The following is a 26,299-nucleotide window of genomic DNA, read 5'->3' as shown; positions in this document are numbered from 1 at the left end:
GTATTTCGGCCTTAGTGCCGAGGCAAAACTTGCCGACACAACTGGCACAACTCTGCCATCCCTTGTCATCTCGGCATTCAAATTCTTGCCACGGTTACGCACCTCCCCGACTCTGCTAGGGTTAGTAAACGCAGTAGAACTAAGACCATGAGCTTTGTTATACTCACGAAGCGAGATCTCGAGCTGCTGCCGGGCATTGGTGACGTCAACTGCTTCCTTTAGCAGTCTTTGCCTTTCCACCTCCAAATCCGCCTGTAGTTGAGCCGGGTTGGCGTTCGACACTACCGGCGTGGTTAGCCGCTCGATGGTGGCCTGGAGCTGAGTCAGCTTTGGCGGCAAAGCCGACGTGCCGGCTTGAGCAGCGACATTATCCGGCTTCTCCAAGGGGAACTTCACCGTTCTGCCGGATTTGCTTGGGACCGCACCACTCTCTACAGTGCCCTTGCCAGCATCGATGCCGTGAGCCGTCACCATGACCTCCACACGGTCAGCGGGGTAGCCGACATGCCGGCCGCGAACCGTGCAGACAGCAGGGGGATCTTCGGCCACCACCACCTGCTCCGGGTACCTGCAAGGGCGGTCAGTAGCCACATAAACCTCGTGCATGCCAAAGTCGATGAAGCGGCAACACAGGGGAGCAGCATGCCGTTGAAGCAGCCAGCGTTGTTGTCGATGAAGCCCAGAGAGCCGAATCTCTGGACCAAACCGGAGACCACGCGCTCTCCGGTGACGAGGAAGCTTCCCGTCCGGATGAAAACTCCAGCCAGCGCCGCTGCTGGCCCCACGGTGGGCGCCAACTGTCGTGGTGGTGTCACGGCAGATGCCATAGGATGGCTTAACTTGGGGCCGATGGACGATGGTGGATCCGGAGGAGGGAGGACGTGAAGAACACGCACAAAACACGCAAGAACACACAGATCTACCCAGGTTCGGAGCCCTCTTGCAGAGGTAAGACTCCTACTCCTGCTTTGTTGTATTTGCCGGGATAGCCGAAATTACAATGGTGCTCCTTGAGCTGTATTCTTAAGAGGAAAAAGAAAGGAAGTGAAACCCTAGAATCCTTTGTCCTTCCCTTACCGTAGGGGGTAAGGGTCTATTTATAAGAGCCACATGGTACACTGCCATGTGGGCCGAGTCCAACGTCACCATCTATGGGCCCCGCCAAGCACGCGGCATTGCTCCCTCCAGGCAGTACTATGGGGGACAAGACAACTTTACTTTTACTGTCTGCCGGCAGCAGGTACAGCTATCCTCTACCGACTTCCGTCAGGGAATTTCCTTTCGGTGCCTCCAGCGCGTGGTCACCTGGCACCGTGGTGCAGGCACTGACTACTTTTTCGGAGTGATGATGGCTTCGCTTTACTTCGCACCGCGTGGTCAGGATAAGACCGTTGAGCGATCTTGGCTCCTGCCGAGACTCCCGTACTCATCTTGATCCTGCAAGCTTTACAAAATAAGATATCTGTGCCGGCATACGCTGGGTATGCCAGCTTAGCGTTAGTCATACTCGGAGATGCCGGCATGTTTATTCAAACCGGCCTAGCCTCCGTTATCTCGGCCAGAGTTGTCTCTGTTAACTCGGCTAGGGTTGTGTCGTTATGACCCTATCCGAGGTCATCCCCCCGACAGTCGTATCTCAAGCCTAGAAGGGCTAGATAGTGTTGAGGCACAATACTAACACCTGATCAAGTGATGGCAATCGGCTGTGCCCCATGCTGCTTGGCTTATCGCCGACTCGTCTACCCATTAGATCGGTTGCCTGACAAGAGATGCTTCGGTTTCAAGGTGGGAGTGAAACGGTCTACCTCTCCACGTCGAGCCTCCTTGTTCCTGCTCTTCACGGAGTCCCTTGATTTCTTGATCTCCTTCTGTGCGGAGTCCCTGAGTCCTTCACCTGGCACGACCTCCTAAGGCGCTTGTGACTTGGACGTGGACCTTGACCATGTCAGTAGCTTCTTGTTGGCTTGCTGGCCATCTATCTCCATATCATCCGCCTCAGCTCTGCTCAGCGACCCCTCGCTCTTATGGCCTCTTGACTGGCTGCGAAGTCGGTCCACAGCCGCACTAGGATCAAAGCCCATGGATGAAAGTTGCCTGCCCGTTCTCTTGGTTGTGAATTTCCTGCCTTTGTCTAACTTTCTAGGAACAGTAGGGCGGTTCTCTGCAGTTCTCTTCTTCATCTATGCTCTTGGATAAGCAATGCCTTCTTCCTAATCTGACCCAAATTTCACGCTGTTCTGCAGTTAACTCATCATGGCCATCAATCTGGAAAGCAGCTTCCTCTTCAAGGCGCAGAGACTCCTCTCTTTCCAGTTCTTCACATTTTTCCAACATACCCAGACCCACTAAAATCAGTGACATTATGGCCATTCAATATCTCAGGCAGAATATATTCCTTCCATCATCATTTGCCAATATGTAATGCTTCTTAAGAATCGCAGAATAGACCCCAACACCTCCATTCTCATTCTCAATGTACCTCTCAAGTTGCTTAGCAATTGCTTGAGCTTCCAGAACAGCCTGAGGGATGATAGGAGGCCTCTCCTTGTGGTCACGAGGCTTGGGCATAATCAACATGAAACCTATTTAAGCACTCATCGATCTTCTCTGATTTCATCTTGATCTCTCACATGCATCATTTTTAACAGCCATCACACTATCATCTGTTAAAGCTCTCATAGTCAACAAGACACCCTCTTCATTAGGATCTGCACCTTGAGGAAGTCTCTGAAGCCTCTTCCTTCATCTCCATTACCAGCTTCATGTCCTCCTCAGAAAGCCCTTCAAGCGGCTGCAAATCAGTATTGTTGCACACAATGACCAGAGACTTATTATGACCAAGGATTTTATACCGTGGAAGAGTGCAGCTTGCTGAGCAATGGTGTATCCACAAGACCCAGAGACGTCCAAGAAGAACAGCACAACAGCACTCAAGTGGGCAAGAGCAGTGATACTGCACATCTCTATGATGGTCCTGTCCTCCAAAGGCTGATCAAGGATCTCCAGAGTGTCAATCACTTGGTATCACAGATACTTGTAATCTGCATGTCCAACAAACAGTGCCTTTGTTGTAAGAACATATAGCTGTACATCCACATCCACCCTTGCAACCTTGTTCATGAAAGAGTTTTTCCCAACGTTTGGATAGCCACAAATCACAGTCCATGTATTTGGTCTATTGATGGAAGCCTAGCCATGCGCTGCCTGATCTGCTCCAGGTATGTATGCCAAACTAGGACCGACCGATTCACTTTATAACAGTACACATGCGGCCTAGTGCAGCTACCTTCAGGCACTTGCATCGGTATAAGGTGTCTCCATACTTGAGCAGCCTCAAATGGTCCATGGAGATCTTTGCAACAATGTTTCTAGCTGTGTTTATCTGGCCCAAGGCAAGTTCGTAGTGATCCTTATTATAGAGCACATGAAAGAGACCGCCATAGAAGGGTGGATATCATCCAGACGGGGGAATTCATAAACGATGGTAAACAGCTTTTCATAGAAGTTCTGCTGGGTATACCTGACCTTGCGCATATAGAACTGGCGGATGCGGTTGATAGCATACCCCTTGTGGACAACGGTTGGTGTTTGCCTCTGAGTGCAGGACAAGATATGTCAATGTAGTCCTTCCCAGGCAGAACAACCGTGATTTTCTTGAAATTATAGTGCACCATCTTGTTGATACAAACGCTTGGCTACCGATTCCTGTACAAAAGTAAACGACTCGGAAAATTTCCAATAGAACATAATTGGGAAGATTTATCCAGAAATCACACACAACAAAACAACAAGGAAATTGCACCCTTAGTCCATAAACCTGGCACATATGTTCACTTTAGTCCACTAACTCGTAAACTGATCACCGTTGGTCCTAAACTCGGCATTACTGTGCACCGTCAGTCCAAATCACAGAATTCGGCTTTAAAAGGCCACGTGGCGCATGAGCATGACGTGGCATGGGGAGAGGCGCGGGAGGGGGTTTTCGCATAAAATCATTCGCAATTTGCCCCCAGATATTATTTCAAACAGACGAAGCCAAATACTTGGGTGAGGGTTTTTCTCAGAATTTCTAAATTGTGACATACTGCTAAACAACACATGTGAAGTGTTTAACAGGTAATTTGTAGTCTTAGTGTAATTTCTGCTGCATTATTTTACCAGCTTTGAAATCTAATTTCCTATTCTTTCATGCTTGGAGAATTTAGGTGGACCACGGGTTGAAATCAAATAATATACGGGGGCAAAACGTGAAAGATTGTAATAAAAAAAAACCTCCCGCACCTCTCCCCATGCCTCGCCACACGCCACATGGCCATTTAATGCCCTATTCTGTGACTTGGATTAACGGTGCACACAAATGCCGAGTTTAGAGCCAACGATAATTGGTTTACAAGTTAGTGGACTAAAGTGAACATCCGTGCCAAGTTGATGGACCGCTTGTGTAATTTCCTCCAAAACAAACATCAATCTGTAACATTATTGCTACACCATTGAATGTTGCCCAGATTTTTCATATCATAGTGATCAAAGGGTTAGAGATTTACAGGTTTTTTTATAGACTATATCTACAGGTTTTAATCCCCTGTTGAAACTTAAAAAGTTTTTAGCACAAGTGGGACATTGTCAACCTTATTTGCCCTCTTGTCATGAATCGTGCACAGCACAATAGTACATAGACCACACAAGAGGAAAAAAGAACACTTGCTTCCCCATCAGTTCTGGATAGATCCATCTAAACAATAACAAGCACGGAAAAGTTGAGTTAACCTACAAATGTACAAAATCACAACCGCAAGTTCTGACTTCTGTGTTGTCCGCACAGACCATAGACACACGCACCTGCGTCAGAGTACAGCTAAAAGGAAAACTGAAAGCGCAGGGCACAGGGGCGTCCCTTACGTAGGGAAGCGACGGGCGTCGGCGGCGAGGATGAGCGGGAGACGCTTCGCCGCTGGGAGGTTGGCAGAGGCGGCGGATAGATTGGGAGAAGGGTAGGGCTTTGGGGTTGCTTTCTTCGAAGCCTTTCGCGCGGGTAATGGGCTTTCCTGGCCCATATAATAGACCTTTCTCGCGCCCACTTATATCCAGCCCATCACTTCAGCAGGGGAGGGGGTGTGGGGCCCTAGGATATTTTCTCAGATTTTTCATCGCGGATAGAATTGTTGTCTCACGGTCTCACAGATAAGGCGAGGGTGCCAACATCGCGCCCAAATCCCGTGGACCGAATACAATGTTACGGAAACAACAACCATTGACTAACGGCAAACTTGGCTAGAAGGCGTTTCACGTTGTGCTTCCAAACCAAGTTGTGCGTAGAAAAAAAAACTTGTGCTTAGAAAAATCCCCTTCTTCGAAGAACTGACAGACGGAAATGCTCTCGGAGAAATAAAATTGTTGTGTACAGCTCGGAGAAGGAGTAAAAAGTTGCAATGGATATGATGAATCCTCGAGATCCCAGAACAACGTACGGCCGGTGTTACAATGGTAGCGGAACCAATTAATGGACAGAAGATAGAAGACAAAAAGAACACGAAACAATGAATTCAATCGTCTTGCCGCCGCACACGTCGTACAGTTTCATCGACCATTTTACGTCCTGACCCTCCTGCAGTGGTCGCGGACCTTGCCCGGGTTGGCGCCGCGCAACGCGCCCATCCTCCCCATGGCGGCCGCGAAGGCGCCGTGGAACGTCTGCGGGGTGCCGTCCCGGAGCTGCCTGACCCTGGCGACGGTGGACGGCGAGTTGAGCGCGGCGTCGGACTCGAGCACGCCGCGGTTGGCGATTACGTTGGCGTAGTACTTGGTGTCGAACGCGAACTGGCTGCCGTCGTCGAGCGGCACCACCCTGCTGGCGTCGCGGTTGCACTGCGCCCTCAGGCTGTTGAGGAACCACGGGTCCATGCCCTTGTCGTTGCTGTTGCTCAGCCTGTAGTCGAACGTGCCGCACCGCGTCACCCCCAGCGTGTGCGCCCCTGCATCATATGTTCATGTTCAGATCAGAACAAAGATATGTAGATCGGCTTCGTGGTGTTAACTCTTGCAATTGCAAGAACTGTGAATTAGTTACCTGAGAGGACGATGAGGTCGTCCTTGGAGAGGCCCTTGTTGATGAAGGCCTGCGCGAGAAGGTCGACGTTGCGCTGGGTGGGTGGTGGGAGGTTGCTGTTGGCCATGGTCGCCCGCGACACGGTGCCGTCCGGCCTCCCGCCGGGGACGGCGTAATGGAAGCCGCCGGTCTGCGAATTCCCGTTCATTTTTGGTCGCGGCGGTCAGCGATCGGATGACAGCAAGTTGAAGTTTGTGTACATACGCTTTGTCGGGCTTATGGACGAACGAACGTACCGCGACCTTGACGCTGTCCCTGGCGGCGTAGGCGAGGATGTCGGCGCAGGAGACCGTCTGCCTGCACGCCATCTCGAGCCTCGCCTTGGCCCTGTCGATGACTTCGTAACCCCGGAGGCTCTTGTTCGGCGGCGCGTCTTTCTCCGCCTGCCTGTCCCAGGACTCTAGCAGCACCGACCCGTCGCAGCCCTGAACACGTACGAGTAATCCACAGAGACGTCGTGGCCGGTCAGCATATGAATGCGGAGATCGATCAACAACGGAGAAGAGAGAAAGCTTTTGTGTATATACATTGACGAAGCAGTCGTGGAAGTGCAGGCGGAGCAGCGCGGCCGGGACGGACCGGTCGGCGTTCCACGCCTTCCTGACCTCGTCGAACACGATGGCCTCGGCGTCCTTGCAGGTCTGGTCGTAGTACCCGGGCTTGAGCTGGGTCTGCGCCTCGGCCACGCACAGGAGCATCCCCGCCACCACGGCGACCAGCACTACTACTCCTGATGATCGCCCCATCGCCGTGAGCGTGAGCAGATATATCGACGCAGCTGTTAGCTTAGCTAGGTAGGGTTGTTGATCGACGACGACGGCTAAGGTGTATATATACGGGAGCTAAGGCTTACGAGGTCGTGGCGTGGGAGTTGATTAATTAGGACGGGGATGATGCAAGGTGCATTTGCATTGCATTTGAGGCGCGCACGAAGGAAATGAGAGATCGAGCGAGCTGTCTCGGCCAAGACGTGCTCCCGCGTTTTTAAGATCTGCCGTGTGACACAATGCAACCCATGCAATCGCGCGCCCCTGCGAGAATGGAGGAAGGAAATGCTAGTGGGGAACCACGAAATGGATGGAACAGATGTCGCCGCCACCCACTAGCCACTTGCTTTTATTTCGGGCTTCGGTCTTTGCCCTGTCGGGCTGGATATGGTATGTGCTCTTCCAGGCCCAGCCCAGCACAGGCCTTCGAACCTTTTCGTCCACCACATTCCTCGACCAATTCCCCTTAAAAGTTCTCAAAATAAATAAATTCCTCGACCACTTTCCTCCAAAATAAAAATAAAAAATCCTCGACCAGTCTCGTTGTTCTAAAAAATAAATAAAATCCCTCCACCAGCCCACGTGGTGAAATTTTGCTAAAGTAATTTGGTAGTAACAGTTTAGTTTCATCTGCTGTAAAAAATGTTTAGCTTCATCTAAAAAAAACATGTAAAAAAAGGTTTTGCCTCTGTCATTTGTACAACGCATCTGCACCAGAACGATGCACACAACCAACCATATTGTTGTTGTTCTAGATAAAAACAAGAGTAAGGGGTGCCAATGCTCGATGGCACGAGTGCGAGAATTGTATGTAAGCGCCGGCTTTATAGAGAAGGTCGCCGTACACTTGGGTAAATTGACACGTCGATATTTTTTGAATAGGTTCGGTCGACTCTGCGGGTACGACTTAGTCCTATGTTAGGAGAGACTTCGAGGGGGTCATTAGCCGGCCGAACTCGTCTTCCCAAATCACCTATGGCGAGAGATCTCTAGGAGCCGTCTCGGACTTGGGCCGAACTTGTCTTCCCAAGTAGCGAGGTTGGGATACCCTCGACACTCTAAGCCGATCCCTCTACGTCGAGTCAAGGTCGTACTAGAAGGCCCGGAACCTTGAAATTAGGCTTCCTAAGTCGCATCCCCGAGATTGAGTCGAGACTAGGCTCAACCCAAGCACTCGAGAGCGGGCTCCTTGGGTTGCTCTAACCCACTCTCCTTTGATCTTATTCCAATGGAGAGTGAATGATACATGCCCCCATGGGGGGTATTTATAGCTTAGGGGTCCATGACAAAAGACCATGTCTATCCTTAAGGGAAAGGGAAAGTAAGGGCAAAGTGGTAAACCCACCCCTACACCTTTCTTGGCCCCTACTCTAGCTCTTCTTCTCCTTTGACCATGGCATGTGAGGCTTGACCTGTTGACTCCTTTGACCGGCGCCTAGTTGGCATGGCTATGCCTTGTTGGCGATTTGACCGGCCTTTGGGATTCGTTGACTTGGTCGTCGCCACGTAGGATTACGGCCTGACCCATGTAAGGATTTTATTATATTACAACAGTAGCCCCCTTGAGCCGGAGGTATTGAGAATGCCTTCGGGTCAACCTCAGCGTTGATGTCATGCCGGGACTTTTCCTCCGAAATTTGGGTCATGCCCATGTAACTCCTGGGATGAGCCACCGGCTAGGTAGGTTTCGCAAGGAAACTAGACCTAGGTGGGCTATCATGCGAGATACTTGTAGTTTTGGAAGCTTTTCCTGCAGAGTTGAGACCTTCGAGGTTTTCGCAAGAGGAGCCACCGGCTAGGTAATTTTTCTCGAGGAGAAAAATAGACCTAGGTGGGCTTTTTTACACAAAACTGCGGTCTTGTGAGGTTTTATGCATCCTAAAAGCTTTTGAGAATTTTCTTGCAGAAAATTAGGGCCTTAGAATTTTTGCGTGGAGAACCACCTGCTAGGCAAGTTTCTCTACGAGAAAACCAAACCTAGGTGGGTTCCTTTGCAAAGCTCTGTTTGTCTTGAGGTCTATCTTCGAAGAAACGGACGTCTTTGAGGTCTTCCTTGTGGAAAACCATGACCATGAAGGCCTTTTTCACAAAACTCTGGCCTTGGAGGCTCTTCTGCGGGTTTCTGGGAAGTTCGGGGGCCTTGGCGTTAATCTTCAGTGCAGCAGGGGCTTGATCTGAAATTCCCGTGCCCTAAAGGACCTTTTCGTGAACAATTCCCAAGCCGTGGGCTCCTTCCTGCGTGGGCATGCAATTTTAGGGCCACACCGGCCTCGTGGGCCGTGTTCGCCCAGCGGGCTTCTCGGACGTGCAGGCTGGACCCGACCGGGCCCTCTTTTTTTTTATTCGGCTGAGAGTTGGACCAAGGCTCAGTTAGCCCGACCGGCCTGCGTATCGGTTCACGGGTTAGGTGGCCCGATCGGATGGCTGCAGGCGCACCGAAGCCCTAGATCCGACGGCTTGCACTCTTCTTCCTCCTTCGTACGGGAGAAAGGCTTCGGCCTTCCCTTTTCTTTCTTTTTGTTGTTTTGCAGGCAAGCTCGTTACTCCAGGAGACGTTGGCGGCCACACGACCGGGCCATGAAGGCGTGCGCGGGTCCCCCTCTTCCCCAAGCCGAGCATCTTTTCACTTTTGCCTCTCTTTTTCCTCCTTCTTTCTTTGAAAAGTCTCCAGCCTGTGTACTATCCTTCGGTCAGCGAGGTGTCGATTGGTGATTGGCTCGACTCGGGCGCCAAGGACAACGTCTGGCCTATAAAACGGGGCTATGGGGAGCTCTGGGAGCTATGCCCACCCTCGTTTCCTCCCCTTCCGATGCCGAAGACAAGCTCGGCGGCATCCGAAGGACGGGATGAGGTCGGTGGCAATCAGGAGCTCCTCGTGAGCACTTAGCCAATTCGCCGAGGTCGACCGTCGTCCGTGCCTCGCTGAAGATCGTCGAGTCCTTGTGCGATTTGAGTTTGCAGTGGAGACCTGGCTTTGAGAGGTGTCGGCGTTGTTTGTTGTTCGTGCCACGGAGAGGAGGTGCTCGGGTGCTCCTTTGTCCCTGCCTAGGTGAGCGGTGGCTGATGCCCTTTCTTCACCGCTGTCAAACTTACCGGGAGAATCATTTGGCGCGACGAGGGGCAAACTCCCGGGTGGCAACGGCTTTAGGCATTCGGTCAAGCACCTTGTGAGCAGGAACTGATGGTCGCGAGGGTGCTCGCGGCTCGGCGTGGGCGCTTGCATGATGAGGTGTGGATGCGCACGAAGGGCACGGGCGCGCTCGGCGTGGCGCGGGAACGACCGGCGCGGTGCGGCACGCCCAGGCGTTGCTCAGGGCGAATCGTCAAGCACCCTTGGGGCAAGAGTGGGGCATGGGCATGACCGGGCACGAGGCTGGGCACAGCATGGAGCTGGTTGTGCATGGCGTGGCACCCCGAGTCGAGACACGGCGCGACTTGGTCACTCACGCGGTAGTGCACGGATGAGCGGGGCGCCAGGCGGGCGCGTGACGAGGCATGGAGCCGGGCGCGGTCGGACCCCGGTCGCGGCGAGGCACAGACGCCGCCCGCGACGAGGCATGGACGCGATGCGGCGCGATCCGAGGTGCCTGTAATTTGACCGAACACCTTGCGGGCGGCCGTCCCTCCCCTTCTTTCTTCTCGTTCCTTTTTTTCTGCAGTATGGGCCGACGGATGTGCGCAGCCCTTCCAGCCCATTTCTTCGCTAGCGGGACCGAAGGCCGATGGGCCATGGGCCCCCTCTTGGCGTCGACATGTGCATGGGGACACGTGTCTCGGGAAGGTGCTCTGCGAGGCGCAACGTCGATGCGTACAAGGCGCATCGTGGGCACGGCCGGCGCGGAGGCGAGCATCCTGGCGAGGGAGAACACCTGCACGGCGGGGTATGTCCCGGGCATGTGCTCAGCGGGGCGCGATGTTGACGCAGGCATGGCCGCGCACGAAGGGCGAAGGCTCATGGGAGCCCGCTTGTCGTGGCATGAGCATGCGCATGGTGCACCGTGGGCACGACCGGCATGGAGGCAAGCACCCCGGCGAGGGCGAACACCTGCACGGCGGGGTGTAGATATGCGCGGAGCGGGGACATAGGGCATGTGGACTTGGCGAGGGCACGTCCGGGGTGCCGGTCATTTGATCGAGCAGCTTGCGTGTTCCTCCCTCTGGCCTCCCTTCTTCTCTTTTTTGGGGGAATTGGGGCGGCGGCTGAGCACGGGCCTTGGGCCGTCGTCCTTGTTTCGATGGAGCGTAGGCCGATGGGAGAGTTGGGCTTCATGGCCTTGGGCCGTTCCGAGGGGGCATCGCTCGGTCGGCGGTTGAGCGAGGTTTTGCGATGTTTTTTGCTGTAGATTTTCCTTACTTGCTTCCTTAGGAATCTTCGCCACTCGTACTAATCTGTTCGTGCCGCATTTTGCAGGCGAGATGAATGGGGTTGCCTCTTCATGTTCGCTTGGCGAGGTGGATGTTCAGCAAGCCTTTAGACCTTTGAACCTTGGGTTCGTTATTATCACGACCTTAGCTCTTGGAGCCATGGTACTTTGCGATGCCTTTGAACCACGGGCTCACCCTGGTATCTCCCTTGGAGCTTGATTTTTTTTAGCGATACCTTATGTATCTTGGGCCGTTTGTCGCGATCCCAGCTCATCGAGCCACGGCACTTTGCAACAGCCTCGAACCTTGAGTTCGCAAAGCTAGCTCTTGGAGCTAGACTTTAAGTGGTACTTTCGTACCTTAGGCCCTTTGCCGCGACCATGGCTCTTGGAGCGATTGTACTTTGCGACTGCCCCGAACCTTGGGTTCACCGTGCTAACTCTTGGAGCTAGACTTTAAGTGGTACCTTCGTACCTTAGGCTCCGCGGCCATGGCTCTTGGAGCTATGGTACTTCGCGACGGCCCCGAACCTTGGGTTCGTTGTGCTAGCCACGTGATACGGGTGCGGGTGGCCCGATCTTTCGATGAGATTGGTAACTCTCGATTTGGGTAGGAGGTGACGTTGACGATCCGACTACGGCCTAGGAGGCAGCGCCTTAGCAATCGATACACCAACTCCAAAGGGTTATTGATCACGCGGGGGCACGATCAACCTGACCACGAAGGTCTTTGTTCCTGCAAGCAATCGAAGAACAAGCAAGAACAAGATAAATAGCGGATGCAATCTAAAATTGCGAATATACTATATCAAACCAATGTCTCAACGAGACGATAAGTTGGGGTTCTGAAAGCGGTAAAACAGGTGGTCTAACCGACACACGCGATTACACGAAGTAGTAGCGATGGCTAACTTTTAACTAAACAAAACCCAAGGCTCCTTAGGGGGGCTCATGGGGTATATAAAGGAGGAGGGAGAGATATTTTCGTCCACCTTCAATAAGGAGTCCGAAATCCAACTCTATCTCTAACTTTCCTAACAAACTACAACTCTTTAGGAAACTTAAAAACAGATCCGTCAGCTTGTTTTGTCCGCCACGGTCAGCTCGAGTCGAATCTCTTGATGGGGCCAGATCCGTTGGAAAGGTCTTGTAATTACCTTTCCAACAAATACTTGTTTGCTTGATTTGGACTTCGGATGCGGCCTGGGTGATTAAAACAAATTCGGGTCTCCTGGCAGCTCGGACCCGAATCGGATTCAACTTTAATTCGTGATATCTTTCTCTAGCAAGCTCCGAATCATGTGCCGTTTGATTTGTTGGAAAGTACACTTGAAATCCTTCCCTCTCAGCTGTATGAATGCTTGATTCTTGTTGGCCCTCCCGTTCGCCTCCATCGTATCTCATCTTGACCTTGGACTTGAAAAGCTCGACAAGATGCCTACGTAATAAAATGAGACAAGATAGTAGTAGCTCCGCCTCTTCATAAATATGACAATGAAAACAATTACTACTGGAATTCACCTGATTATAAATCTTGTCAAATATTATAGAATTGAGAGTACCAAAGGTCGTATCCATGGTTAGCATGTCCATATCATCTTGGAGCTAGACTTTAAGTGGTACCTTCATACCTTAGGCTCTTTGTTGCGACCAAGGCTCTTGGAGCGATGGTACTTTGCGACGGCCCTGAACCTTTGGTTCGCCATGCTAGCTCTTGGAGCTAGACTTTAAGTGGTACTTTTGTACCTTAGGCTCTTTGTCGTGACCATGGCTCTGGGAGTGATGGTACTTTGCGACGGCCTTCGAGCCTGGGGCCTACAAACCTAACTATTGGAGTTAAGATTTTTTGCAGCAACAAACCTTGAACCTTGGGTTCTTTAGTGTTGCTCACACGCTTCATTACCCATGTTGCAGATAAGATAGAAGGTGTGGATATTTTATCGCCGAGATGATGGCACCTTGACTTGGTGGAGGTTAGGGTTTCCTTTTTCTCAAGGACCATCTCGATATAGTCCGATCCTTTGGGGATGCAGACTTTTGTCGACCACGGTCTTGGTGGTATTTTGCCCCGAAGGAATCGAGGTCTTGTTCGCCGAAGTGTTTGTTCAGCGAAGTCCAATCGCGTTGAAGCAAGGACCTTGATTGTTTGACTACTTGGAGGTGAGCCCCCTGGCGAATCTTGGCGAGATTCACTTGGTTTGTATGTTGCCATCGGAACTTGGTTACGCACCATGTGACGGGTTTTGCTTGCGCTTGGCAATCCTGTCAAAGATGGCGTTTCAACCATGTCACCAAAGCCTTTGCAAGGAGGCGACGCCTTTTGTGGCGTTCGAGTTATTGGTGCTCTTGGGCATGAAACTCGAACTCTTTTGCCCATCTTTGGTGAATGTCCTGACACCATACTTCTCTTCTTTTCCAGGTACCATGATAGTTGTATCCGGTGTTTCTGGAGTTGACATTGGTGCCGACGAAAAAAGGAGGAGGCCTCGGGTTATCTCCAAGCCATGTAGGTTGCCGTGGGCTACCCACTAGCGGCTTTCTTGCTTCAAACTCTTGTTGTTGAGCCATGAAGTTGTAGCATGCGCCTTTAACCTTTGGAAGGTTCGAGGCTTGCTGGAGGTTGTTAACCTCGTCACACTTTTGTCAGTCAGGCTAACGTGGCGAGCCCTAAGGTGTTGATGACCTTGTTGGGCGAGGAAGTTCCTCGGGAGCACGGTGGTACTCAGTGGTCCAAAATTCTTCACTTTGTGATGAGTTTCCGACCTCACCCTTTCGGAGGGTATTTGTGAGGTATGAGCTTCTGTCGCCCTTGGAGTCAACAAGTCACCTCTGATGCTTGCGTATGTGCTTTGCACATTGTCCTTTTGACATAGCCGTATGACTTGCGTGTAGCTAGCCATATGCCTGCAATGCATCCATTTATTTTGCTCCATGTATCGTTATGTTGTTAACATTAACGGAAATGTCAATTTTTAGCTCAACATGTGTTTGTGAGTACTACATTTCTTCCTTTGCGGAATATTATGTTTCCTCAAGTTTATACAGCTCACTATTACTCGCACATTGTGCTTTCAATTGCTGTCGCCGTTGGGATACGACTCGGCTTCGGTGCCTTAGGTCATGGTTATGAGCCATGGATCCTGGTACCCTTGCGAGGGTCGCTATTGATATGCCGGTAGTGATTCGGACATTTCGACCTGTCGTTCAGGAAATTTCATGCGGAATTTTCCCTATTCGGACTTCAGGAAGCTATACTTTCCCGCGATTATTATGGAGCCTTAACTCGGTTACTATCACACAGGCCCGTGCGCGACGTCTCGCACACGGGTAGCATGGTTCTCCGAGGTAAGTAAGCTCATGCATAACTCGCTTATTTACGGTTCTCCTTTAATGCATTTTAAGGAGCTTCCGGCCCTCGAGGGACTTGGTTCTGCTTGGTGGATGGCCTCGGGGCACACTAGGATCCACCAAGGAATGGGTTGTCAATGAGGCAATTATGTCCGGAGACATTTTGGGAGATGCTTTGGGCCAACGTAGGCCTCCTAACATTCCTTGGCGAGCGGCGCTGGGGCAGCAACTCTTTTTGAGGAGGATTTCTTTCACGGGGGTGCCGCTTGATAAGGTTCTCCTTTGCGGTGATGCCGCGTGGGAAGTACCTAGGCCGGTGTAGGCTTCCCATGATAAGTTTGGAGAGCGGCACTTGGGCGGCAACTCTCCACGAGGATTAACCTTTCGCGGCGATGCCACGTGACAAGGTTTTCCCTTTCGGCGACGGTGAACCTCTTTTGAGTGCCCACACATGCCAAGGTAACACATATGATAATGTGCTACCTTATTTTTTCCAAGGATGATTGTGCTCAAATCCCTTTCCCTTCCTTTTTGAGGAGATGGCCGTGGCGAAGATGGCTGGCTTCGCACTTATACTCGCCCGAAGGGTCGGAGGCGCATCCTTGGTTACTTCGGCCTTTTTAGGCATAGAAGTGGCAGCTCGTTGCCGGCTCCAGGCATTGATGGAGAGTTATCCCTTTATGCTTTCAGGATGGCACGCGTGCTCTCTTTATGTCCCTCTTGGCCGCGATGCGGCAAGGTACTTCCCACTTAGGGCCGAGCTCGTGCCAGAGCTTCAGGTCGAGGTCTTCTCAGAGGAGAATCGTTTTCGGACCTTCCTGCGGAACCGAGACCCTTGAGGCCTTTGGGTGAGGAGCCACCGGCTAGGTAATTTTCTCGATGAGAAAACTGAACCTAGGTGGGCGTTCTTGCGAAAAACTAGGGCCTCAGGATTTTTGTGAGGAGAACCACCGGCTAGGGAGTTTCTCTATGAGAAAACTAAGCCTAGGTGGGTTCCTTTCTCAAAGCTTTGTTTGTCTTGAGGCCCATTTCCGAAGAAGCGGACATGGTTGAAGTCTTCCTTGTGAAAGACCATGGGTTTGGTATAAGCGAGTAGCATTCTGCTTATAGGTGGCACGCTTCATGAGGTCTCTGTCAGGAGTTTCCTCAATTTGATGCTCTTCATTTTTCGCGAAGGCGAGGGTGGTGGTTTTTTGGAGCCCTTTCCTCTTGAAGTGAGCGCGTGGTGCTCGACTTCGACCGAGAGCATTGCTTTTGCTCCTATGCACCAAAAATGACGGTGTTCGACCCTGTGGAGTGGCTTGCAAAGGTGTATTCCTCACACCACACCCTTGACGAGCCTATTGGCTCACATTCCTCCTTGTTTATCATACTTTTGACTCCTTGGCGAAGCCCCCTAGAGGGCAAGTCCATTGGCTCTTTTGACTACACTATTTGTCTTTAGATAAGCCATGGAGGTGAAGTGTACTTTTATCTTCCAGATGGTCGTAGAATTTTGTGAATTCCGTGGAGTCTAGTTCTTGCGGGACATCATTTTGGCGAAATGACGTTTTTCCCGGAACTTTTGGATGACTTGCGACACAAATCCTTCTGGAAGCGTTTATGCCTTGATCTTCTCGGAGAAGTGGCAATTGATTATCCTGTCACCATGGCATGTCCCCAGCCCCCAATGCATGCGAGGGGAGGGCCCGAGAAGTTCCGTTCTCTTGCGGGCAAATAGACATTTCGTCGGGCTATATTTTTTTGAATAGGTTCGGTCGACCCTGTGGGCACGACTTAGTCCTATGTTAGGAGAGGCTTCGATGGGGTCGTTAGCCAAGTGCTTGGGCCGAGCTCGTCTTCCCAAGTCACTTATACCGAGAGATCTTTCGGGGCCGTCTCGGACTTGGGCCGAACTCGTCTTTCCAAGTAGCGAGGTTAGGATACCCTCAAGACTCTAACCCGATCCCTCTACTTCGAGTCGAGACCGTACTAGCCGGCCCGGAACCTCGAAACTAGGCCTCTCAAGGTGCGTCCCCAAGGTCGAGTCGAGACTAGGCTCGACCCCAGCACTCGAGAGCAGGCCCCTTGGGATGCTCTAGCCCTCTCCCCTTGGGTTTGAGCTTTGCATCATTGTTGACCGATAGAACCTCTAGTGCAAGGCTCTTGTTATGTTCGCGCTTGGCGCAAGATGGTCGCCGCATATTCCCGAGTAGACCTTGGGTAGGAGTTTGGCTCCTTGGTCGAGGGCATGCATTTAAGCAAAGCGGCGACACCCTTCTTGTGTGGGACGCCGTTGAGTAGGACGTACAACCCGGCTTTTGCAAGCAGAGTTTTGGCGTTTTGGCCTTCTGCTTCTTTGTCCACCTTGCCTTTCTAGGCGCGGATAATTGGAGTCATCCAAGAAGGTGGACTATGGATGACCATGTTGGTCATTGAAGATTCGTCTTGAGTTTCGGCTTCTTCCTTTATGGACGGGGCACGCGTCACTTCGAACAAAAGCACCAGTGGCAGCGGTTCCTTGGAACTGGCCGTTCGGGCTAGTCCATCGGCAAGGTGATTTTCTCCTCGTGGGACGCGTCGTGCTTCCATACCAGCTGGCAGTCCCCTTGGATGAGCATGCGTCGAACGCCCATGGCCTTAGCCAATCGGAGTCCGAAATGGAGCGCCTCATACTCTGCCAAACTATTGGTGGCATTGAAGTCGACATGTGCGGCATATTCCAAAATCTTCTCTTCGGGGTTGACGAACATAACTCCAGCCCCTGCACCGCCGAGCTTGGAACCATCGAATTGCATGAACCAATGGGGTTTTGTGGACTCGATCTTGGAAGAAGACCCTTCTCGGCTGATTGGACGACAAATCGTCCCAATGCCGCCATCCTTCCTGCAAGGTGTTGTGCATCTTGGACAGAACGAGGAACTTTTCATCTCAAGAATGGCCCGGATTTTTCCGGGGTGGGCCTCAATCCCATGCTGGGAGACGAGAAAACCCAAAAGCTTTCTTCCTCGGACTCCGGAAGCGCACTTCTCGGTGTTGAGCTTCACGCCGTGTTTGCGGAGGTCGTTGAATGTTTCTTGCAAGTCCTCACGATGGGTCTTTGCAAGTTGGACTTTGATAATGGCGTTGTCCACGTAGACTTTGGCGTTTCTCCCCAGTTGCTCCTTGAGGATAGGGCCCACGAGACGTTCGAAGGTTGCGTCGGCGCTCCTCGAACCGAAAAGCATTCCACGGTAGTAGAAAAGTTGCCGAAGGGAGCGATGAAGCTGGCCTTCTTCTCGTCTTCCTTGGCTATGTGGACTTGGTGACACCCTGAATAGGCGTCCACGAAGCTCAACCTTTCGCATCCCGTCGTGGAGTCGACTAGTTGGTTGATCCAAGGGAGAGGGTAGTCGTCCTTGGGGCATGCCTTGTTCAAGTCAGTGAAGTCAACACACATCCGAAAGCACGTGGACACTTTTGGATGATTCTTCTTTCTCGGCGCACTTAGTCTCGTGGCGATATAGCGTTTTCCTATTGGAGGATTGCTCACCACGGACCGCGATCACGTCTTTCGGGCCTGGGATCTTCATGCACAGGAAGTTGTGGTGGACGGCAGCACAGAGGCGGTTCAAGGTCGTTCTGCCAAGGATGGCGTCGAAGGAGGCCTCTATGTCCACCATGTCGAAGCGCACGAGCTCGGTCCGGTGATTAGTGGCATCTCCGAAGGTCGTGAGGAGCTCAATTTGGCCGGGCGGCTGGATGGACATGCCTGGGACGAAGCCGGTGAGGGGGTAAAGTGACGGTTGCAAGAAACCGTTCTTGTATCCTCCTTGGGGCTCCATCAGCTTCTTTAGCGTGCTCAGGTACAAGATGTCGGCGGAGCTTCCGCCATCCACAAGTATTTTCTTGAGCTCGCAATTTGAGACGATGGCCGTCACGAAGAGGGCATCGTCGTGTGGGAAGCGTATCCCCTTAGCGTCTTCTTTGGTGAAGGAAATGGGTACACTCGCCCACTTGGTTGGTGGTGTCGAAGTGAAGGTTCCCACGACGTTGACTTCAGGCGCGTACTGCTTGCGTTGCCTCTTTGACCCTCGGCCTGTGGCGGAGCCCCCAAGTATCACCCCGACATGGTGAGCGGGTTCTTGAAACGGGAGGTTCTTTTCCTTGGGCGCAGGGTCAGCAAGGATGACGTTGGCGTGGCGCGGAGCCTCGAGCGTCTTCTCGTCCCTGCGTCGGGCTTGCATTCGTACTTGGAACTCTTCACGAGCCGCTATGAGGGTATTACACTCTTCGGTGCTGTGGCTCGCCGAGTTGTGGATAAGGCATCTTCTGGCGCCTCCCTCGGTGGGGCGAGAAGGCTTCTTGGGCTGCCAAGTCTTTTGAGACGAGATTTGCCCTTCGACAGCGAAGATCTTTCGAGCCTGATTGCCGGGCGCCTTCTTCTCCCGCCTCCTCTTCCTCTTGGAAGATGATGCGGATGCCTGGGGCTGATCTGATGAAGGAGTCCCTTCGAGCGCGCCGCGTGCCGTGTCCTTCTTGGCGATGTCTCCATCTTCGCCCCGATCGTATTCTTCAAGATTCGGTAGAGCTCTTCGGTCGTCTTTGGAGGGTTGCGACTGAGAGCGCGATTCACTTCTCCTTGGAGAAGGCCTTGCATGCACGTGTCGATCACGGTCGTCGACGGTGGGTTGGCGATTTGTCTTCGAACCTTCGCAAAGCGATGGAAGAAACTGCGGAGAGACTCTCCCGGCCTTTGTTTCACGGCGTAAAGATCGTGAGCTTGCACGGGTTCTTTGAAATTTCCCTGGAAATTGGCAATGAAGACCTTTTGGAGGCGCTCCCACGAATGTACGGAATTTTTCCACAGGTTGTAAAACCAAGTCTGCGCCATCCTGGTGAGCGTGAGCGGGAAAATGTGGCACATCTCGGTGGGACCTCCAGCAGCTGCCCGTATGGTGGTGGAGTAAATGTCCAGGAATTGAAGAGGGTTGGACTCTCTGTCGTATGGCCGTATCGTCGGTGGCTTGAACCTCGGCGGGAAAGCCGCGTCTTGGATCTCCCGGGTGAGTGGGTTACAGGATGGTCGGCCCTTCCGGTTTCTTCGGCGGCGAGATCCTCCTTCGTCGGAGTCGCTTCGTCGCTAGAAGGATCACCTAGAGAGTGATCTCGGCGTCTTCTTGGAGGGTCGGAGCGTCGGCGAGGGTTTCTTTCAGCGCCGGCGAGGGCTCCGGACTCCTCCACTTGCTTGTTTCCGTGCACGATGGGATCTCGTTCTCCGCGGGGCGCATCTTGAGGTGGTGCTTGGTTGCCACCTTGCTTGTCCCCGGCGGGGGGAGCAAGGGGCGCTTGCGGGGCGTTCGCAAAGCGTGGCTGGTTTGGAGCGTGTGTGACTTGGAGAGCGCCATGCGGCGGAAGCCCCCTATATGGATGGTACCGAGGAGCTCCATTGGCGATTGCGGTGAGCGCTAATGGAGGTAGTCCCAGGTTGGAGGGGTCGTAAGCCGGGACTCCTTGATTTTCCGGCACGGATCCTCCTGATGCCACATTGTTTCCTCTTGTAGGCTCCGAAGGCAAGGTCAGTACCGGTTGTAGGGAAGGTGGCGTGAAGCCCATCGAACGAGGCATGCCGAGTTCCGCGTCCCTTGCGGGGGCGGTAACCGTAGGTAGCTCGCCGATCCTTGCTACCACGTCGGTGAGGACCGAGGGACCGCCTACGACGGTTTTGAGTACTTCGGCTCCTTCAGGGACGGTCGGGAGCGGAGGTGCGGCCACGACTTCCGTCGTAGCGCCCATGCTTGCGGCGACGTCCGGATTGGTGAGGATTTCTCCTTCCTCGGGAGCCCCCAAGGCGTTTGTTTTCTTCGTTTGTAACCGTGTAGACTTCTCGGCAAGTTGGGCAACCAATGAAGTAGGCTTCGTCGGTGCCACTAGATCTTCAATTGCGGCGAGGGTTCCCCACGGTCAACGCCACCGTTGTTGTTCTAGAAAACAACAGGAGTAAGGGATGCCAATGCTCGATGGCATGAGTGCGAGCATTGTATGTAGGGCGTGTACGCCGGCCTTATAGCGAAGGTCGCCGTACACTTGGGCAAGTTGACACGTCGATATTTTTTTAATAGGTTCGGTCGACCCTGCGGGTACGACTTAGTCCTATGTTAGGAGAGGCTTCGAGGGGGTCGTTAGCCAGGTGTTTGGGCCGAACTCGTCTTCCCAAATCACCTATGGCGAGAGATCTCTAGGGGCCCCCTCGGATTTGGGCCGAACTTGTCTTCCTAAGTAGCGAGGTTGGGATACCCTCGACACTCTAACCCGATCCCTCTACTTTGATTCGAGGTCGTACTAGACGTCTGGAACTTCGAAACTTGGCTTCCTAAGTCGCGTCCCCGAGGTCGAGTCGAGACTAGGCCCGACCCAAGCACTCGAGAGCGGGCTCCTTAGGTTGCTCTAGCACTCTCACCTTTGATCTTATTCCAATATAGAGTGAATGATACATGTCCCCATGAGTCCATGACAAAAGATCATGACTACCCTTGAGGGAAAGTAAAAGTGAGGGCAAAGTGGTAAACCCACTCTAGCTCTTCTTCTTCTTTGATCATGGCATGGGAGGCTTGACCCGTTGACTATTTTGACCGGCGCTTAGTTGGCATGGCTATACCTTGTTGGCGATTTGACCGGTCTTTGCGATTCGTTGATTTGGTCGTCGCCACGTAGGATTACGGCTCGGTCCATGTAAGAATTGTATTATATTACAACATATATTTTATTGATTTATTAATAAATTTGGGGAAATGAATACATCGATCAAAACAACCCAAATCCAACAAACTATATCTACAAGCCTGATGAGGGGTGGCTATTATCGACTCCGAGTGCCCTGACTGCATACCGTCACCAAACATCGAAATCTGAAGGCCGCACTGGGCTCAACCTGATCTGGCAAATCTGCAGCATGTGCCAACTGCTCACGCTCCAGAATCAGCCGCCACCGTCTTCCACCAATCCATCTTCAGGACAGGATTGAAGCATTGCATTATGCCTCTAGTCATTTGTACAACTAGAGGCAGAGGCGTAACACATTGAGGTAGTAGGGTCAAAACTCATTTTCACTTTTCGTATGTATAGTGACACCCGAAATTGAAATTAAATCTCTGTGTTTTTTTTTCCGAGGACACCAACGGCTGTGGACAATTATATCCTTACCGTAGTATGCTCTTGCTTACATTTTGCTGCTTTAAAACAAGCAGTCCGTCAAGCTTGGCAACAGAGGCACAGAGCATATGCTGAGCCACTGAGGGGGATGTCCAAGTCAGCGCGGTTTGTTTAACCCAAGTGCAAAAAAAGAGAGAAGGTTTTTCCTTGACCCATGAGCTAAATTTTAGTGAAGTTAGTACTCAGTACTTTGCGCTGCGATTGAATGCTTGTCTCTTATCATGGAAAAATGAGATAATTATGATGAGAAAAACCATAGAAGAAAATTAACTCAATATAGAATTCTAGACACGGGGACTAAAAAGATGAAATGCTATTCATATCGTTAATGTCCAATTCATATAGATATACAATGTCTGATGGATTGTATCAGATGCTATGCTGAAATATACACTACAGATAACAGTAATTTGTGTCCCTGAAATCGTCCTTCTCTCGGTGGGGATATATATAAGCGCTTGCATGCGCAAGTACTTCGTCGTGTCTATCCGCTGATTATATCCTCGTAGATGTTCCTGACCTTGGCAAAGAACGCTTTCCTGCAATCGTATTACAGTTGTTTCAGCATCGCAAAGCCTGTTATTAGAGAGTTTTGCAGGTTGTGTAAAATAGCTGGCCATTTATCATTACCTGTCGGGCTTGAATAGCAGGTTCTTGTACGCAAACCACTGCATTGAAAATTCAGAACAGCACATCAGAAGGTGAAACCCCGCAGAAAATTGGAAGCAGATGAAAGAATGTCCAGAGTTGTACAGTACAGCTTGATAAGTACAGTCAATATTAGTCAAACATTTCAATTTGCAACTGATAAGCATTGTCATCCATGGAGCACTGAATGAAGCTTTTTTTCAGGTGTGGATCTCACTTACCCCACTGTAACCGATACCGACGGCCTCCATGAGACCTGGAACCACGGGGAGCCGATCGATTGCCTGCATGGTAAACACCAAAATTAACCGCTTTTGGTCAATTACCACTCCATGGATTGTTTTTTTCTTTCAGAGACTGGTTGCATGAAAGGGGTGAATTAAAAATTTGAGTGTCTTCAGTACAGTACCGACACTACTCCGCCGGCGCTCCACATGCCAAGCGTGGCGGCAACGGCGAGCGTGGTCACCGCGTACTTGTCCTCCACCCTGTCCCACTGCGCAGCAGCAGCCAGCAGCAACGAGGTGTCAGTGTCAGGCACTCGTGCCACACCCAACTCTCAACAAAATCTTTCAAACTGAGTGAGCTCGGCGTACCTCCTGTTTCAAGGCGTTGATGAACTCTGTGAGCTCGGCGTTGTCCGCGAGCGGCGCTGCCGGCTCCCCGGCGGCCATGGCCACCACGTTCCTCGCGAACCTCTTGCCTGAAAGACAGACAGACAGCCCCTTTCAGTTAATGTCACAAAGTGAATGTCTCAAGTGCCGTTTGCGCACTCACAGAAGGAGGCGACGCGGGGCTGGGCGTGGGCCGCGAGCCCCGGCAGCGGCGGCAGCGCGGGGAGCCCGAGCCCGACGGAGCGCCCCGGCGCAGCGGCCTTCCCGACGTCGACGCTCGAGGCGACGGCGCCCGTGGCTGGTGCGGCGACGACGGTCGTCGGGGCCATGGCGAATATCGATCGATGTTCCGGCCTCGGTGCAGGACACGCACGCACCTCGGCGGCTAATAACGGCCGGCCGGTCGGTCGGTGGGACGGCGTTGTTGGTGTGGGGAGGTTAGGGAGCGGCCTGGGGTTTGGAGATAAAGTGGGGATGGATGCGTGGGACGGGTGCCACTCGTTGCGCGCGGGAAAATGATAAGATGGGCTTTGTATGGCCGCCGGCCTTCTTCCCGGTTGCGGTATCTGGAATTCTGGAGCTTCTGGTGTTTGTTGGTCGATCAGGGTCCGTACTGGTGTGGTATGACTGATGGCCACCTCTTGCGTCCGTCAAGTTCGTTCCTAGGCAGGTCTAGGTGGACAGACACGGTGTGCAACAGAAAGAAATGGGATCTCTGTGACTCTGTCTCGGCGTGACGCAGAAACAAATACAGTACAAACGGATGCAGAAACAAATACAGTAAACCGAATTTTAGGAATCCTGCAGGCGGTGGCCGCACGGGTGGTGGCCTCCGGCGGCTGGCGTGCGCACTGATGTCTGGGACGTCTCGGTCTACCTCTCGATGACTGTATCAGGTTGATCCAGCTCGGCAGGAGGTGGATTGTAGTTGTAGGTGGTGCGAAACCCAAATTTGAGTTTATAATTCGTACAGTAAATATTCGCAGGCCCAGAGCTCGGCCCAGACCTGAACATAGACCAATAAATCTTCGCGGGCCGAGAGCTCGGCCCGGACCTGAACATAGACAGGGGCATGCTCATTTCACCCACCGCTACGGCCGGCCGACCGACCAACCGCAGGAGTACAGGAGTAAGGCCTGACTTGCCTTAAAAAAAAAGGAGTAAGGCCTGACTTCAGCAGAAGTGGCATGATTGATCACCGCACAGTCTCATGGATAAGTCTATGTACTAAGTGTCGTGCTGGTGTCACGGCACATGCCATAGGATGGCTTAACTTGGGGCTGATGGACGAATGAGGAACTAGATGAGGTAGGACGTGAAAAAGAACACGCACGATTCACACAATAACACACTGATTTACCCAGGTTCGGAGCCCTCTTGTCGAGGTAAGACTCCTACTTCTGCTTTGTTGTATTAGCCGAGATAGACAAGCTCTACAATTGCGCTCCTTGAGCTGAATTCTTGAGGAAGAAGAAAGGAAAACCCTAAAATGTCTACGTGCTCGATCTCCTCTCCAGGGAGGTGTAGTGCTCTATTTATGAGCCAGGCATGTGACATGCGGGCCGAGTCTAACGTCACCTTCCTTGGGCCCCGCCGGGCACGCGGCTCGATTCCCTCCAGGCAGTACCGCAGGGGACAAGACAATTTTACTTTTCTATGCCAGCCTGCAACGGGTACAGCTATCCTTTACCGGCTTCCGTCATAGATTCCCTTTCGGTGTTTCTCTAGCGTGGTCACCGGACACCGGTACGCAGACGCTGACTGCTTTTCTGAGATGATGATGGCGTTGCTTTATTTTGCACCGCGTGGTCAGGATAAGACCGTTGAAGGATCTCGGCACCGCCGAGGTCAAGGGGCTCGTCCTTATCCTGCAAACCTACAAGATAAGAAAACTATGCTGGCATACGCCCGGGATGCCGGTTTATCGTTAGTTTAACTTTATGATGCCGGCATACGTTGCTATGCCGGCTTTGCCTCCGTTATCTCGGATAGAGTTGTGTCGCCATGACCCTACTCGGGGTCATCCTCCCAACACTAGTCACCGAAGCTGTTGTGGTCCGGCATAGTAGGATGTCGGGCTGTGACAGTTTCCCATAGACAGACCACTGACACCTACTTGGGTCCAACCGAGAGGGATGCCGAGACAACCCCAGGTCCTCCTAGCCGAGATCAATTCATTCCGGGACTCCGGGTTGGCGTGCTTATCCAGCCCTTAGCCGAGATTCTTTCTTCTACATGACCGACAATTAAAAACTTACTTCCGCCGAAATAACCACCACCAACGGGAGGATAAGGCTTGAGTTACTGCCACCGCGCTTTTTGAGGTGAGCGTGCTGTCGCGTCGGACAGTAAGGCCGACAGAGCCTTTAAGGATAGAACTTCGGTTCCCACGCGAACACTTATCCTCCGGATCTCGCGGGATTCTCGGCGGCACGCCGCGCAGTAACCTAGCGTGCGCCTTGATAAGCATAACTGCCCAAATCGTGCGCAATCTTCCCGTTAGCCACTAAGGTGGTGGCACGGGAAACACGCAACCCATTACTTCGCCTCGTATATAAAAGGAGGAGGAGGGCGCGGGCAGAAAACCCTTCGCACTCCTCGCTCTCTTCGCCCCTTCTTTCTCCTCTGCTCCTCGCGCATTTCGCCGCCGTCTGCTAACTCCGAGCATCCCCGCCACCACGGTTTCTTGCCTCCGAGCTCGCAGCCGCCGCTTTGGTCGCACCCACCTAGGCCTCCGCCGCAATAGCTTGCTAGCTCAGGCCTCGTGCAGGCACTTCCCCACCGAAGCTCCAAACCATAGATCTGTTTCCCTTCAATGGCGTCTTCTTCTCGCAACCCAGTCGTCGACCTTGCTGCTCAGGCGGAGGAGAGGACCAGCTCCGAGCGCGCAGCCTGGGAGGGCTCCGACGTAACCGCGGCGGATATCGAGTGGCTCCGCCGCTCCCGGCGAGTCCCGGAGGAGGTCGAGTGCCGGGTTCCCGGCGGAGAAATCGTGCCGACCCCTGAAGCCGGTGAGTGCGTCGTCTTCCTCTCGCACTTCGAGCGCGGTTTTGCTCTCCCCGCTAGCGATTTCTTTAGAACTTTTCTAGATTTCTTTGGCCTCCAGCCACACCATCTTCCGACGAATGCCATTCTCACCCACTCGGGATTCGTCACCTGCTGTGAGGGTTATCTCGGCCTCTGGCCATCCATCAACCTGTGGTTCCGGTACTTCATGTTCCGACCACAGGTTCTCCCAGACAAAGATAATCCCTGCGCCGCAAAATCGATGACCCAATGCGG

The 26,299-nt window shown here is 52.5% G+C and overlaps 3 protein-coding genes and 1 pseudogene across 3 annotated transcripts; all 4 read right to left on the bottom strand.

Annotated features, from left to right (window-relative positions):
* Nucleotides 1-1,690: 1,690 nt before the first annotated feature.
* Nucleotides 1,691-5,035, bottom strand: LOC100824413 (annotated as a pseudogene).
* Nucleotides 5,036-5,359: 324 nt separating this feature from the next.
* LOC100829915 (peroxidase 5) lies at nt 5,360-7,036 on the bottom strand. Its single transcript, XM_014900528.2, has 4 exons — nt 6,634-7,036; nt 6,343-6,531; nt 6,068-6,236; nt 5,360-5,972 (listed from the first exon to the last, which is right to left on the bottom strand). The coding sequence occupies exons 1-4, from the start codon at nt 6,850-6,852 to the stop codon at nt 5,590-5,592; spliced, it is 960 nt and encodes a 319-aa protein (XP_014756014.1). The 5' UTR covers nt 6,853-7,036; the 3' UTR covers nt 5,360-5,589.
* Nucleotides 7,037-17,992: 10,956 nt separating this feature from the next.
* LOC104584183 lies at nt 17,993-18,313 on the bottom strand. The gene has a single exon (XM_010238342.1). It carries the CDS (start codon nt 18,311-18,313, stop codon nt 17,993-17,995), a length of 321 nt encoding a protein of 106 aa, XP_010236644.1.
* Nucleotides 18,314-22,050: 3,737 nt separating this feature from the next.
* On the bottom strand, nt 22,051-23,615 carry LOC100824106 (protein CURVATURE THYLAKOID 1B, chloroplastic). Its single transcript, XM_003574212.4, has 6 exons — nt 23,181-23,615; nt 23,000-23,106; nt 22,813-22,899; nt 22,625-22,687; nt 22,386-22,423; nt 22,051-22,294 (listed from the first exon to the last, which is right to left on the bottom strand). Exons 1-6 carry the CDS (start codon nt 23,344-23,346, stop codon nt 22,240-22,242), a joined length of 516 nt encoding a protein of 171 aa, XP_003574260.1. The 5' UTR covers nt 23,347-23,615; the 3' UTR covers nt 22,051-22,239.
* Between the last annotated feature and the right edge of the window lie 2,684 nt (nt 23,616-26,299).

The sequence above is a fragment of the Brachypodium distachyon genome, chromosome 3, assembly GCF_000005505.3.
Source record: "Brachypodium distachyon strain Bd21 chromosome 3, Brachypodium_distachyon_v3.0, whole genome shotgun sequence".
NCBI classification, from domain to species: Eukaryota; Viridiplantae; Streptophyta; class Magnoliopsida; order Poales; family Poaceae; genus Brachypodium; species Brachypodium distachyon.
The sequence above is the reverse complement of the archived record's forward strand: the minus strand, read 5'-3'. Positions and strand labels throughout refer to the sequence as shown.